This window comes from Spermophilus citellus, assembly GCF_964194105.1.
Source record: "Spermophilus citellus genome assembly, chromosome: 3".
In the NCBI taxonomy this organism is placed as follows: domain Eukaryota; kingdom Metazoa; phylum Chordata; class Mammalia; order Rodentia; family Sciuridae; genus Spermophilus; species Spermophilus citellus.
In genome coordinates, this window is record NC_138184.1 from 148610244 (window position 1) to 148627119 (window position 16876).

The 16876-nt window shown below is 33.7% G+C and overlaps 1 protein-coding gene across 2 annotated transcripts in view; it reads right to left on the reverse strand.

Annotated features, from left to right (window-relative positions):
* Positions 1 to 3899: 3899 nt before the first annotated feature.
* KLHL7 (kelch like family member 7) overlaps positions 3900 to 16876 on the reverse strand; it is a 59196-nt gene continuing 46219 nt past the window's right edge. For both annotated transcript variants that reach the window (XM_081284009.1, XM_081284010.1), the window contains 4 exons: positions 12120 to 12360; positions 10363 to 10564; positions 6475 to 6572; positions 3900 to 5301 (listed from right to left, as the gene is read on the reverse strand). In XM_081284009.1, coding sequence (XP_081140135.1) covers positions 5018 to 5301; positions 6475 to 6572; positions 10363 to 10564; positions 12120 to 12360 — 825 coding nt within the window. In that variant the 3' untranslated portion in view covers positions 3900 to 5017. The remainder of the gene's footprint in view (positions 5302 to 6474; positions 6573 to 10362; positions 10565 to 12119; positions 12361 to 16876) is intronic.

Here is a 16876-nt window from a genome sequence, read left to right on the forward strand (position 1 = left end):
AGAGAGGGGGAATGAATTTAATATTTATTTTTTAGTTTTCGGTGGACACAACATCTTTTGTTTGTATGTGGTGCTGGAGGATCGAACCCAGGCCACACGATGCCAGGTGAGGCCGCTACCGCTCGAGCCACATCCCCAGCCCACAATTACTATTTTTTTTAGCAACATTTAAAAAAATATTTTATTTAGTTGTAGTTGGGACACAATACCTTTATTTTATTTTTATGTGGTGCTGAGGATCAAACCCAGGGCCTCACACAGGCCAGGCAAGCGCTCTACCGCTGAGCCACAACCCCAGCCCCAGCAACAATTTGTAAGATGCCAAACTTTCATGTGCAAATTGTGATTTTCAGAAGTATAATTTTTTTTTGAAAATTTTAGATTTTTTGAGAAGAGTTTTTGTTTCAGTTTAGTACAAGTACGCATATATTTTTGGATTCTAATAAAGGATTTCTTACCATGAGTCTTGGTCATAAAGTCTAAACTCATTGCTGTAGTCAATAGTCTCATATTCCTATGAGTTGCTGTGATTTCATATTTCATCATTCCTTTGGCCACACTTCTATTATTAATTTAACTCATGTTCCTAAAAAAATGTATTTTTATGTCTTATTCTCTAAACCTGTTAAGAATCTTGATGGTAGGGGCCTTATGTTTACATGTTTTGGAATCTTCCACAATATTATTGTACATAAAGTATGTTCCCATAACTTTTTCAATTTATCAAAGCCATTTAGAATGTTCAATTTTGAGTCCACACTTGCCTGCAAAAAGATCCTGTGACTCTTGGTTTTATTCCTCCTGGATCCTTTTTTTTTTTTTTTTTTTTGAGCCACTGTTGATGGGAAGAATGGATGCAGTTCTGTTTGGAGACTGAGGCAGGCTCACTACCATGACCTTCAGTGTCAGCATCTACAGCCTTGGGTTCAGACCCCACTGCCCATACTCACTGCCTTCACACTCAGCATCCAGGCTGGGGAAGGTATCGCTAAAGCCACTACCTCTAGATGCCATCTTTCTCTACCCTAAATTGAATTATTGTCATAAAAATTGTGTCACTGCAGAGGATATAACACCAACATGTCAAATATCCACTAAAAAGTACAGCACTCTGTAGAACAGGAACTTTTTTGGGGAAAAAAGTAATAGAAAATGTACCTGTCAAAACAGTGTATTTTTGCTATTATCCTGGCATTGATAATTGTGTAGAAGGGTTCCAAGGCAGTAAAAGTCACTTGTTAGAAATTATAATGTAGATTGCTAAGGGAAAACAACTTCATAATAACCTACATCAAACCCATCTGTATCTTTATTATAATGTGTTCTAGTTAGTGGACAAAGCCTATAAAGAATGGCTACTGTATTTGAAATAGATTAAACATTGGTACATATTCTAGAAGGGCAATTATCATAGTAAATTAAGCAATATAACCATATTATGATAAATGGATATTCTTTCCTCCAATGGAGTGCAGAATTCAAAAAGCTAATAAGGTTCACAATAGCCAAATCTAGAAATAGAAAAGATTAATGGTTGCCCAAGGATGGAGTATTTGTGGGTGTACTGGATTGAATTGTATTTTCCCCCAAAATGTTTACCTAGAGCTTCAGAATGTGACATGATTTGGAGATTGGATCCTTGCAGATGTAAACAGTTAAGATAAGGTTCTACTAGATTGGGGGGAGCTCAACCCAGATGACTATTGTCCTTATAGAAACACTATATAAATGGTATTAGAATCAAATCAAAACAGACACAAAGATCAGTGGAATAGAATTGAAGACATAGAGTCAAATCCACATACTTACAACCATCTGATATTTGACAAAGCTGCCCAAAATAGATGTTGGAGAAAAAAAATAGCCTTTTTAACAAATGGTGCTGGGAAAACTGGATAATCATATGTAAAGACTGTAAGTAGATCCCTATTTCTCATCCTGCACAAAAGACAAATCAAAATGAACCAAAGATTTAGAATTAGACCAGAAACTTTTTAACTGCTAGAATATAAGGCCAATATGCCATCATATTAGTCACCCACTTCTTCACAAAGACCTACAGCTCAAGAAATAAAATCAAGAATCAGTTAAGTGGGATGCCCTCAAATTAAAAAAACTTATGCATAGCAAAGCAAGTGATTAAAAGCATGGAGAGAGAGCCTACAGAATGGGAGAAAATCTTTGCCAGTTGCTCCTCTGACAAGGGATTAATGTCCAGAATATATCAAGAACTCAAAAAACTCATCACCAAAAAAAAAAATAAAATAAAAAAAATAACCCAACCAATAGGCAAAATAACTAAACAAGTTTTTTCAAAACAAGAAACACAAATAACCAACAAATACATGAGAAAATGTTCACATCTCTAGCAACCAGGGAAAGGCAAATTAAAACTACACTAAGATTTTATCTCACTCCAGTCAGAAATGGGCATTATCAAGAACACAAATACTAATAAATGCAGGTAAAACTGTTGGGGAAAAAGGTACACTTGTACATTGTTGGTGGGACTGCAGACTAATTCAACCACTCTGGAAAGCAGTGTGGAGATCCCTCAAAAAAACGAGGGATGGAACCACTGTATGACCCAGCTATCCCACTGCCTGGTATTTTCCCCCAAAATCTAAAATTGGCATACTACAGCAATATAGTCTCTTCAGTATTGAGACATAAAAGTAGCCAAAATACAGAATCAGCCCAAATGCCTGTCAATAGACGAATGAATCAAGACAATATGGTATGTATAACAATGGAGTTTTACTTAGCCATAAATACTGGCATTTTCAGGTAAATGGATAGAACTAGAGAACATCATGCTAAGTAAAATAATCCAGACTCAAAAAAAAAAAAAATCAAGGGTCAGATTTTTCTCTCAAGTGGAAGCTAGAGTAAAGTAAGTGAAAGAAAGCGGTGGCAGGGGGAAATCAGGTATCATAAATACATAGGGAAGATCAGTGGAGTAGGTGGAGAACCAGAGGGAGAGAGGAAGGATGGGAAAGGGGAAAAATATAGAACAAATTTAACAAAATCATTTTATATGTATATATAAATGTGACAAAGCCAATTTCACCTTTATGTGTAAGTAGACAGTACCAATTAAAAAGAAAGGAGCGAAAGGGAGATCAGTGGAGTAGAGGAAGGAGAATAGAGAGGAAAAAGGGGAAGGAAAGGGAGGATAGGTATCAAAATCAAATTTCTTGCATGTGATTTTGATAAAATGAATTCAATTACTATGTATAACTATAATGATGTAACAAAAAAAATCATGTGAAGATACAGAGGGAAAAGTCCACGTGAAGACAGAATAAACTGAAGTGATGCAGCTACAAGCCAAGAAATGCCAAGGATTGCTAGCAATCATCAGAAGCTGAGGGGAGGGGACGCATGTGTAGGTCCTGCTTCAGAACCTCCAGAAGGAACCAACCCTGAGGACTACTTGATTTAAGACATCTGGCCTTCTGAACTGTGAGAATAATTTTTTGTTATTTAAAGCCACCTATTTTGTAGTACTATGTTACAACAGTCCTTGGAAACTAAAACGGGGAAATGGGGAATGATTGCTATGGGGGTGTCTTTTTGGGGTGATGAAAACATTCTGAAATGATGGTGATGACTGCATTAAGTCTATGAATATACTAAAAACCACTGAATAGTACAGTTTAAATGAGTCAATTGATGGGCATATGAATTACATCTCAATTAGCCCATGTATAAAAATGTATATATGTATAAATAGTTACCTATTATGTTGTTTTGAATTCCCTCTTAACATTCTGAGAGTTTAACACTATAATAATCTCCATATAAAGAAAGCAGTGAAAACTAAAATAGAAAAACTGCTTCATAAATTAAAAAAATAATACATAACACATTTAAAATAAATAAAACTGAGCAGTCCATTTTAAGTTAAAAAATATTTATTATTATCAGATAAAAACTGATGATAATTTTACCCATGGCTCATTTCACATTCCATACATAGAGAAAAGGGCAAAATATTACTAGAAAAGAAGTTAGTAGTTGGGTTGGTAAACAATTTATTGAGACATAAAAACAACAAATAGAAGATGACATATACTGAACTCAAATTATTACAAAACTTTTAGACACAACTACACTAAATATCTCTTATGTGTTCTGCTAAAGAAAATATAACCCATATTAAGTTCAAAGTAAATACTAATATTGTGGGTACAACTGTCAGTGCTTTTCTAATAATCTAGAAATTTGCTATAAATAGCTTTATCTTTTGCTACATAAAATCTAATCATAATAAGAATGGTTATTTAACAGAACTAAAGATGCAGACTACTGTTTTAATTGCTGGGTAAAACCATATAAATTAATCATAGATACAAAGCTTAGCATTTCATGTTAAAAAAAAAGAATTACATTTAATTGGATTGAAAGTGTTTAATGAGGTTTTTGGGCACACTGTTAAGTTCCCAAATCTGTTTAAGAAGTTTTGTAAGAAAAGTGTGTATATGCCTTGACTCACCTTGCTTACTTCAGAATAAAATACATTTGGTATTAAATGAAATAAATGAAGAAAAGCAAAACTACGTGACATTAAGTTGCTCCATCAAAGTTGCCCATCTTGAATTACAATTCATACTATTTCTTAGTTCCTGACTGAACGTGAACAGACCTAACTACTAGCACTTACATGATATATGAAAATAGAATATAGGGCTAAGATGAGGCTGCTTCAGCCTGCCATAACCATAGTTATAAATTTGAAATTTATTCAAGAAATTCATATTTTTAACAAACGCTTATAATTTTCAAGTTTTCTGGCTAGATATGTTTGTGGTTATGTGGCCAGCTAAAATATGGTCTTTTAATTAAATAAGGAACTCCATATCAAAGAAACATTTACTTTACAGAATCTTACTTCACTCATTTAAAATTTCTTTTACCAAAATGCCAAACCAGAACTCTGTAGCCAAACTCTTGGAACAAAGTGCTGGTGGCCTCATTTTTGAGTCTCTGATGTGTCTTGAAGTTCACTTGTTTTTCATGTTTCAAGTGTTTCTTCATTTGCTCCACAAGTATCAACAACACAAATTAAACAACTTGTGACTGGAAAAGCACGAACTTTGGAGTTGGCGACCCATTTGTCTGTTTCAGTATTATATTCAAGGATGTGTCCTAATCGGCCCACACCTTGAAAACCAGCCAAGACATAAATGACAGAGCCAACTGCTGCACACTTCACTGTCACACCCTTCCATGGCATTGGTGACACCATCTTCCATTCATTTAATTTAATGTCGTAATATTCCACATTGTCTAGGCCACCTTCAAAAGAATAAAACAACATGAAAAACTATATGAATAATTGATCATTTTTGGATTTTTCTAACATTTAAAAAATTTTCAAAAAAGAAAGGCTGTAAGAATTTTACAATGAGTGCCTACATATCTACCACCTAAATTTTAAAGAATCATAAATATTATTTCTAAAAAATTAAAATGTTATATTCTGGAAAAATCAAAAAGTAAATTAGTGATTTCCCCTTTGATTATAATCCTCTAGTTTTTCCTTCTTCTCTTTTAGCAATTTATGGAAAATAAAAATGGATGGGCACCGTAGGGGAAAGAATCATTTCTTTGTTATAATTGCATAATGCTTATGTGGTTTCCATAGGCTTAATTTCTTAACTTCCAATTAAACACATTCTAGTTACAAAACAATGTATTGACTAAAATGAAGCTCGTGGACTATCTCTAGATTTAGTTCAGATTTCTCATTATTTAAGAAAATTATTTAAGATACTTGAACACATTATTACTAAAGAAAATAAAAAGATCTAATTTAATAATTTAAAAATAATAATATTAATATTTTCATGCCACGTTTAAAAATGTTTAGGAAGCTGGGTGCAGTGGTGCATACCAGTAATCCCAGTGACTTGGGAGGCCAAGGCAGGAGAATTTCAAATTCCAGGTTAGCCTCAGCAAGTTAACAAGACTCCGTCTCAAAAAAACATGGAGGCAGCTAGGGATATAGCTCAGGTGGTAAAGTGTCCCTGGGTTCAATTCCCAGTTACCTCCTTTTCCCCCCCAAAAAAATAGTTTAGGAAACTTTGCTAAAGTTAGAATCTGGATACAAGAGTTAAAATTTCTAGTTAAAAAGTTTTAGAAGATTTTCTTTTTTAAGGTTCAACTATTTCTATTGTTCAAGTGTTCTAAAGCTGGAGTGATATCATTCCATAGGGAGCATCTGGAAATGTACAGGAATTATTTGAGATTGTCATAGTGACTGGTGGCCCTATTGACATTTCATAGACAGGGATGTTTAACATCCTGCAATGTTTCATAAAATGTTAGCTTCCAGAAATACAGAATAGATGTAATGATGTATGTGGTAGAGAACTGATTTTAAGAAATATTTCAATAAATTAAAATATGAAAGTATCAGCAAACTCATCAGCAAAGTTGAACTAATTAACACTAATTAACATCATATACCTAAACCATTCTGACCACCCACAGCAAATATCTTGTCTTTTACAAATACCAGCCCATGATTCTTCCTGGGTTCAATCATTGGACACAGCTCAGTCCACCTGAAAAAAAATAAAAAAGTTTTTAGTATGCTTATTTACATGCAGTAAGAAGGCTCTTATACTAACAAGAAAGGTCTGTTATCCTAAATAATTACATTTAGAGCACACTGACTTATTCTGAAATATTAATGATCCCTTTTTGTTTTAAAAATTGTTCCACAGCCACCACTGTGGAGCACACTGTCAAGTGAGGTGGGAGAGGCCTCCATTGCTGGAAAGGCCTCCACTCGCTCAACGATACAGTGAGCTGTTATGGTGTGTTAAACATGGTATTTAGCTTGGAAAAATTCAATATATATACCTCCTTCCTTCCTCTTCCCCACTGTGTGCATGTTTTATGTATATCTAAATATGTATGTTATATGTATATCTAAATCTCTTGACAATTTAGAACACAGTTGCATAAATCCTCCCTCCTTGTATAATTCACATGCACAGAATATATTTCATTCTTGTTCCCCAAAGTGAAGTTTAGTGTTTAGAAGCTTTTTCTTAAAATTCTTAATGTTCAAACTGTGTTTTGTGATTTCCATAGGCTTAATTAGCACAAGAGTTAATAACAAGAATCAACAAATGGGACTTAATTAAACTTAAAAGTTTTTTCTCAGCAAGAGAAACAATAAGAGAGGTAAATAGGGAGCCTACATCCTGGGAACAAATTTTTACTCCTCACACTTCAGATAGAGCCCTAATATCCAGAGTATACAAAGAACTCAAAAAATTAGGCAATAAGATAACAAATAACCCAATCAACAAATGGGCCAAGGACCTGAACAGACACTTCTCAGAGGAGGACATACAATCAATCAACAAGTACATGAAAAAATGCTCTCCATCTCTAGCAGTCAGAGAAATGCAAATCAAAACCACACTAAGATACCATCTCACCCCAGTAAGATTGGCAGCCACTATGAAGTCAAACAACAACAAGTGCTGGTGAGGATGTGGAGAAAAGGGTACACTTGTACATTGCTGGTGGGACTGCAAATTGGTGCGGCCAATTTGGAAAGCAGTTTGGAGATTCCTGGGAAAGATGGGAATGGAACCACCATTTGACCCTGCTATTGCCCTTCTCGGACTATTCCCTGAAGACCTTAAAAGAGCATGCTACAGGGATACTGCCACATCGATGTTCATAGCAGCACAATTCACAATAGCTAGACTGTGGAACCAACCCAGATGCCCTTCAATAGATGAATGGATAAAAAATAATGTGGCATCTATACACAATGGAGTACTATGCAGCAATAAAAAACGACAAAATCATAGAATTTGCAGGGAAATGGATGGCACTAGAGCAGATTATGCTTAGTGAAGCTAGCCAATCCCTAAAAAACAAATACCAAATGTCTTCTTTGATATAATGAGAGCAACTATGAACAGAGCAGGGAGGAAGAGTAGGAAGAAAAGATTAACATTAAACAGAGACATGAGATGGGAGGGAAAGGGAGAGAAAAGGGAAATTGCATGGAAATGAAGGGAGACCCTCATTGCTATACAAAATTACATATAAGAGGTTGTGAGGGGAATGGGAAAATAAACAAGGAGAGAAATGAATTACAGTAGATGGGGTAGAGAGAAGATGGGAGGGGAGGGGAGGGGGGATAGTAGGGGATAGGAATACAGAATACAACAATTACTAATAGGGCATTATGTAAAATTGTGGATGTGTAACCGACGTGATTCTGCAATCTGCATTTGGGGTAAAATTGGGGGTTCATAACCCACTTCAATCTAATGTATGAAATATGATATGTCAAGAGCTTTGTAATGTTGTGAACAACCAATAAAAAAAAAGAAAAAAAAATGATGCACTAAAAAAAAAATTAAAAAAAAATTTCTTAATTTCCAATTAAACACATTCTAGTTACAAAACAAGATGTCAAAGTTAGGATAAAAAAATTCCTATAAAAATAACTTGGAAATCTGGATCAAATTTTAGGAAGGAGATCATAGCATATAACATTTATTTTGAGAATTGGCTAGTTATATTCACAAAGCTTTTTATTTATGAAAATGTAAAGGCACTAAAGAGATCATAAGAATTCAAATTTAACACAGAAACTCAATATAAAAAAAAGAAATGCTAACTTGTACAGTTTATACAGTATTCCTAACACTGAATATTCACCTCAATTTTAAAAATCACAAAATTCCTTTACACTTTTTCTCTCTCTATAAATGAGATCGTATTGCCTGAATAAAGATCTTAAAATTTCGAAGTTCAGAAAACTTTACTGGTTATGAGTTACATTTTAAGGATTTTTAGAAATGTAAAAATTAGGAATCAGTATGAATCAGATTACAGCTTTCCAATTAGTATGCTGTAATACCTGTGGGCATTTTATGGAAGAGGTTCATAAAGGAGGGAGGACTTTAAGTGTTAACACCACTCACCCCATCCTTTGGAACAAAATGATATGAATAAATGGCTGAATTGATGGGTGATAAGATAAGGAGTATCCCCAGGATCCCTGGAAAATACATGGTTTATTTTGAAAACATATGAAAGCAATACATTTGATGATCTCAAAATTTATATTAGCAAAATATAAATTTCAAGACAAGTTGTTTTTACTTCTGTTCCTTACATTGGTAATCTTGAGCAAAAGATGAGAAAGGAAAAATTTTAACTGCATTTATGTTTGGGTAAGGAATATTGATTATGCAATTATTCTTAAAGCCTTTAAAATATGTGAGAAGCAAAAATAGATGAGTGATCATATTTCATAATTAAACTTCTTTTAGTTTAAAAAAGTAATAGGTGGAGTAAAGACTTTTATGTTTGGTAGTGTGGTAATATTTTCTAAATAGAAAACACAAAGCATAACTCTGGACATTAACAACTCTTGTCATAACATTTAACTTGAACATATTGGGGGACTAATATATAATAGTAATGGAAGAACAATGGGCAATCTAGGTATATAAGCAAGTTACTTTTCTTACCAAAATTCTTTTGATATATCAACTAAATGTATGTCTGAGATGTTACACATTTTATTTCATAATTATCTTATTCAATGATCACCACATTTCCTTTTTTGCTACAAAGTTAGTAAAATTAGATAACTGCATTTTGCCTTTTTAAAATTAATTGATACTTGATATAAGAGTAATTTTATTTAATAAATATGTGCCCAAACACAATTTTGGACATATGAGCCCCAAAAGACATTATACCTAGGGGTATGATTTATTAATGCCATGAATCAATATGTAATATTTCTACTTAAGGGCAAAGTTACTTCTAAGTCCTCCATCTCCTACATTTCTTGACATCTCAAATATAAATATTTGATGAATCAATCAGATTTGTCTCATTCATACATATTTACTACACAAATAGGACCAGAGAAGGCTTCCATGGGGTATAAAGTCAAGCCATTTCTAAAGGTACAAAGGAAGGGTTAGGTTATCCAGGTTTATGTACATTCTTCTTTTTTAAAAAATATTTTTTTGGTTGTCAATGGACTTTAATTTTTTTGGTTACTTATTTATATGTGGTGCTGAGAATCGAACCCAGTGCCTCACACATGCTAAGCAAGCACTCTACCACTGAGCTATGGCCCCACCCCTTCTTTAAAAAAATTTTTTTTTTAAAATCTGTTCTAATTAGTTATGCAGGACAGTAGAATGCACTTTGACACATCATACATAAATGGAGTATAATTTCTTATTCCATTCTTAATGTAAGAACTAAATTCTTCTGTTGGGGTCCTTTTGCCTTTTCACCTACTGGGCTTATAGAATACAGTAACAATGAAATGAATTTTAAGTCGATACATACGTTTCTGTGGCAGGATCATAAACCTCACAAGAACTGAGGACTCTCCCAGAAACATTGTTCCCTAAGCTTCCACCACAAACATAGATGAGGCCATTGGCTTCCACCATCCCATGGCTGCAGCGCTGAGTCAACATGCTGGGCTTCGTGTGCCAGCTTTCAGTTCTGGTATCATAGCACTCAAACAAATACAGAGCTGAGTTTCCTGTATATATTTAAGAAAAAAAGAGGGGGGAGGGTGTGCAATCACACTTAACTGAGTGTATATGTGGGTTGGGAATGAACTGACTGTATAGCTGAGTCATAGGAAAGGAAAGAATTGTAGAGCCATTTTTATAAACAATAACAAAAATGTAAGAAAATTTAATAAAAAGCTAATAACTCTGTACAGACCTTGGAAAACATTTAAAAAATGAATTTACTTGAAAGACTTTGTTTTTTGGTTCTGGTACTGTAGGAAGAGAAACTGGTTTGATTTAAAAATAAAACAAGAAATATTATTTATGTCTTGAAGTCCAGTTGTACATGATGGGAATGACCTAAACTTCAAATATTAATATAGAATGGAAAAAAATAGCTACTCACAGATGGTAGGTATATCAACACCTTAAAACATGAAAAATATTATTTAATAATATTCTAAAGTTTATTTAATGTTAATATGATAGTTACTATTGACTTCTTCACTGGTCTCAGTGAGTAAGTAGATAAGCCCTAAAATCACACCGGTTCATTCTTGACTATATTCTCAAGGTATCAATGTATACATTTTAATGATAAAACATATACATCATGTTTTGCAACTTTTGTATACTACAAGTTGTCAATAATGGTTTGGAAATAATATATTAAAGGTGAAGTGCTTTTTTTTCCTTCTAAATAAAACTATTTCTTATCTTCCACTGTTCTGGGGTAATGCCAAATGATTTAAAGGTAATTACAACACTGCCACCTTTATAATTCTCCATTGCAACCAATATCTAGGAAAAGTAAAGATCAGAGGATAACAAACAGAAGAAGCAATAGTTATGGCCTAAATAAACTTATGATCCTCCTGCCTCAGCCTCCTGAATAGCTATGAATTACATCCTTTTAACTTTAAATATTTCTAATTTGTTATAATCAGGTTGGTGGACACTAGGGAAAAATATACAATATATAACATCTATAAAAAATTGACAATAAATGCTAAAGAAATGAAGTTTTAAATATTATTTGTTTAGAAAAAACTACTAGATACTAACAAATCAGCCATCAATGAGAAAGGCTTTTATGTCCATACCCACATTCCTGTTATGATCCATAAAAATAAAATATCACTGCCAACATTAGACTAAAACCTTACAGAATACAGCAAATGAAAATGATTGTTCTTTTTTATGGTACAAAGAAAGCAATAATAATACAGATTTAAAAAGTATGAATGTAGTAAAAATTCTTAAAAGGTCTATGAGTAAGTATAACTTTAAAAATATTTAAAGCAAATAATACTAGATGCTAACTAATCTAGAACTAAAATTCAGATAGTGTCAATTAATCATAATAAAAAATGGGCAATTAAAAATCTAGGGAGCTGAAATTCTTATAAATTAATTATTAAGGTAAATCTTGAAGGAAATGGGCTCTAAAATGTAATAAACATGTAATTAAATTACCAAAGACAATCTGGACAAATAATATCAATGTTTATTTTAATATGAAAGCTAATATACTTGGCTTTAAAACATTTCCTTCAAACGAAATTACTAAGAAGTCCTTACCTACTTCTGAACCTCCAGATGTATAAATTTTGCCTTCTGCAGCACAGGCAGCAAGGCTGTCTCGAGGTGTTGGAGGGCCCAGTTTGGAATACCAGCTATCCTTTACTACATTATAGCAGTCCATTCGCTTTATGGGGAAAAGCTGAGAGCCACCCAAAATGTATACTACGTTGTCCCAAAATACACATGCTGCATCTCTCCGTTTTTCAAATGGGCAGCGGATGTCTGTCCAGCTATAATCCTGAAACAGGAAAGGATAGGAAGCTTTTGGTGAGGGAAAAGCATAATTAAAAAGGACAAGCATAGATGTAATTAAGAAAATAAAAAGTAATGTGTTAATTTACTAGAATATATACAATTTTGACTTGAGACTGTTATCCAATTTAATCTGTGTAATTTCTCCAGAATGTTGGCTGGTTTGCAGTAGAGGGCAAGAGGAAGATACTCTATTCCTTTGGGTCCTGTCTTTTCTGACTTTTAATTTATACATCTGGATATACTGCTATAACCTTGTTTTCTATTTCTTCTGCTATTGAATACTAGAAAACTCTAAAATAAAGTTGTTTTGTTATAAAATATCTCCATGACTTCCTGCCAGATGTATAGACTGATATAAAAAATGTCAATGGACCTTAAGGAGGTCAAATTGCCATTATCCTACTGATACCTAAAGCCAAAAGGTATTTTGTGGGCTTTTGTGAGATATTTTCTATAAATATTGACTCAGTGATGTCTACCATGCTCTTAAAACTATGCTATTTGTGTGCATTTATGAATACATAACAATTTTCATCATTATGTACAACTATGATATACCAATAAAAATGTGCAAAGAGAAAAAAAGTTATAAAAAAACCCCTATGTTATTTACTTTGAAATATTTAAGTTCTGAGTACTAGGATACTTGCTTTTTCTCCCTGATGATTTGATATGAGTACACATCAGTACCTCACAGTAAGGGCTGTTCACAATACCACCCTGTTTCCTATGTTTGATGGCATCTGAGGATGCTTCTGCCTATCTTCCATGTATGTGAAGGGGGAATGTTGCCACTTTTTTTGAGAAAGGATGGGCTGGGGATGTGGCTCAAGCGGTAGCGCGCTCGCCTGGCATGCATGCGGCCCGGGTTTGATCCTCAGCACCACATACAAAGATGTTGTGTCCGCCGAAAACTAAAAAATAAATATTAAAAACTCTCTCTCTTTCTCTCTCTCTCTCAAAAAAAGAGAGAAAGGAAACTAGTGTTTTGGTATTTTCTGAAAAAAATCATGATCAGACAGTAATCCAAACAATTCCCATCTCCCTGATGTACTGTCTGACTATCAACGCTGAGTTCCCTTTGGGAAAATCTGACTGATACCTATTATGCTAGTATCTTATGTGGCAGGTATTTACTAGATTTCAGCAATTCATCATAAGAATATGAGGGTTGATCTCTTAGGAAAGGAAGAGCCCCTCTATAAGGATTTTAACTCCTGATGATGAAGAATATACAGTTTTTCAGGTGACCAGGAAAATAGAGACTTAATCACAATCTCAATCACAGATCTGAAATTAGGATCTTTGTCCTTCTAAGTTACCAAGTGGTACATCCATTATTAGTAGGTAAAGACAACTATACTATAAACATAACTCCTTCCTGAAGCTTCAGTTTTACACAAAGGATACTGAAAAACTAGGGGAAAGTAATATTATTTATTCTCCTAGAAAAACTGTATACCACAGAATGAAAGATAAAATAATGATCATATTCTACAGAGAGCAATCCCTCAAAGATAAACTGAATGATTTTCTTTCAAATTCTGGAAATTCACTTATAATTCCTACCTTACCAAGTTTATTTAGCAAATAAATGCAATTTAATCAACTATATTATTAACTCAGTGAATCTAAAGTCATGCCATTCTTATACCAAACTTATACTTATTAAGTTATGTAGGAACATCTCCAAAATTTTTAAAGATATTCTCAAGAACATTATTTTCCCATGCTCTTAATTTTGGGATGAAAGAGTTGGTCACATATTCTTTTATCTGATCTCCAAGACCTGCGAGTCTTTTTAAAAAAATATTATTGTATTTTTATACATTTATTTTTATGTGGTGCTGAGGATAGACCCCCAGTGCCTCACACACGCTAGGCAAGTGCTCTACCACTGAGCTACAACTGCAACCCCGACCTGCTTCTCTTCAAATTAAAATAACTACCCACGTGGGACCTAGGATTAAAAAGGAAAAACATGTACTCTTTTCTTTTAGCCGAATTTCCTTAAACAGTTAGATACGAGGACATGAAGGTCTAAGGAATGAAGTAATTCTGCAGAGTTTGGTAACAAAATATTCTAATATTATTAAAATATTCTAATATTATTAAGAGAGTAGGGAATACATTACTGGTCATATGTACCTATCATACAGGTGCTAGTAATGCTTCAAGTCTAAGAACTAAAATTCTTGGAACCATAAATGCCAGGTAAAAAACAATTGAGCTTATGTGTGTGCACTTGAGGGAGGGAGAGATAGGAATAGGCACATGCCTCTACCTACCTACAACTTGGACTCCAGTGTCTCCAGGAAAAATTTGTTGTTGTTTTTTGAGCTGAGGTCTTGCTATATTACCCAGGCTGGTCTTGAACTCCTGCCTGAGCTCCTGAATGCTTTCACCATGTCTGGCCCTCAATTTTTAATAACTGTCAATGGTTACTGTAGATGTCATACACTAGTATTTGACAAATACTAGCCATATATAATATTGGTGCCCATTAGTTCATCATCTAGGCAGATAAGTGAAATATCCTATGTCAGCATTTCTACCAATAATGCAAAACAGAGTTCAATTTTAGCTAAAATTTAATGTTTTACATTTGGGCTCACTTAAATACACCTTTATTTGAATATATCTGCTTTCATTTTATGTATGTATGGAGGGAAAGGAGCTTATATATATTTTTTCCATGTATGTATATGGTTAGGTACTCCAACAATGCCGGGGAAGTCTTCCTAATTCTCCCAATTTATCACCCAAAATAGAGTATTGGGAAGATGATTTGATGTTTTCCCTTTGATAACTGGTTATATTACTTAGGAGATAATACATGTATTAAAGAAGTTAGGCTTGTCAGCTCAGTGAGTATGAATTTTGGGCCTTGACCTGGTGATAGAACCAGGTCCCTGCATTCCCAGGTTATAAAGGAAGCTAGAAGAATTTGCAGTTTTCAATGTTAAAAACAAGATGGACAAACAGCACTATAGTCACACATGGGGAGGCGACTATGGGTTGGTAGGTGGCAGGGAATCATTACACTAAAAATATAATTCAATCCAGTTAAATTTTATGAGTATCTATTCTACACAGGGGTCTGTATTTATGGGCTGAGAAGACAGGAAAATAGGAAAGTCTGGGAAAGATGTAGCAACCTTTCTTAAGTTTTGATATAGTGCCTATATATGCACACATGCAGACATATCTATGAATAAAGACCTGTTTTCCTTGGTCCTAGCATAGCCTTTCTTGCCTTTGCTGATATGTATATTCTGTACTTTTTTCAAGCTTAAGACTCCATTAGGGAGGTTTCCCTGATTTCCTTCTTCTGAATCCCTACCACTTGAAGGGCAATATCAGTGACTGAGCACTCTTTTGTTATCTTCCTTGTTCGGTTTTATATTTTAATGCAATAGTTCTTTTAAAATTTTTAAAAATTTATTTATATTATTTATTTGGTACTGGGTACTGAACCCAAGAGTGCTTTACCACTGAGCTATATCCCCAGCCCTTTTTATTTTTTGTTTTGAGATAGGCTATGTGCTACCATATCCAGCTGTAGGGCAATACAGGATGGCAAAAACTTCTTGAGGTGAGGGGCTGTCAGTATTTGTTCTAAATGCTTAAGGCAAAAACATCAGCGTGCTGTGTTTCTTCAGAATAATGACTGATTCTCTATATATAATTATACATGTATATAAGTATATACAATTTTAGATACGTAATAGATTTTTAAAATCAAGGTAACCACCATGCAAAATGAAATAGATACATTTTATTTATTTATTTTAAGACTTGAGAACTTTATTCTGGATCATTTTGAGAGAAAAATCAATCTAAATTAGGAAGGAGGGTCCAGAAGAAAAAGGAAAGCAAAATTAACAAGATAAAAAAAAAAAAAAGCTTTAAGATTTCTTAAAGAAACTTTGGGGGAGGGTCAATCCAATTTGAGTTTACAAAAACAAATTTCAAATTACAAGTTTACTTTCTCTTAAGCCATTATCTGACTTTTTTTAAGTTTCCAAGGGCTGCTAAAATTAACAAACTATGGTGACAATCTATAGAAAGCAGTTCATGCCACATGCCAGAAATTTTCTGGAAGTAGTTTCATGAGAAGTACACATAGAAACATTTCTGATTTCATTCATTTTAAAAGGTCAGAAAGAATGTGCTCAAAGAAGCTGGGATAAGCTAGGTTCTGTCTGAAGAGCTGTGGATCTCAAGGAGGTCACTTCTTAGGAAGTTTAGTTTCCTTTTCTGCAAAATAAAAGGATTGTACTAGATGATCTCCTCCCTTTCAGCCCTAAAATCTAATGATCTCAGGGTCTGGTTTAGAATGTAACAAAAAAACTACCATTAAGTAATAAATAGTAATTACTAGTTTTTGATTGCTACCTTCTTAGGAAGTATGATGAAATTAACTTATTATCTGAATTTCCTGAAATAATCTTGAAATAATCTCTCATTTACAGATAAGAAAACTAAGTGACGTAAGA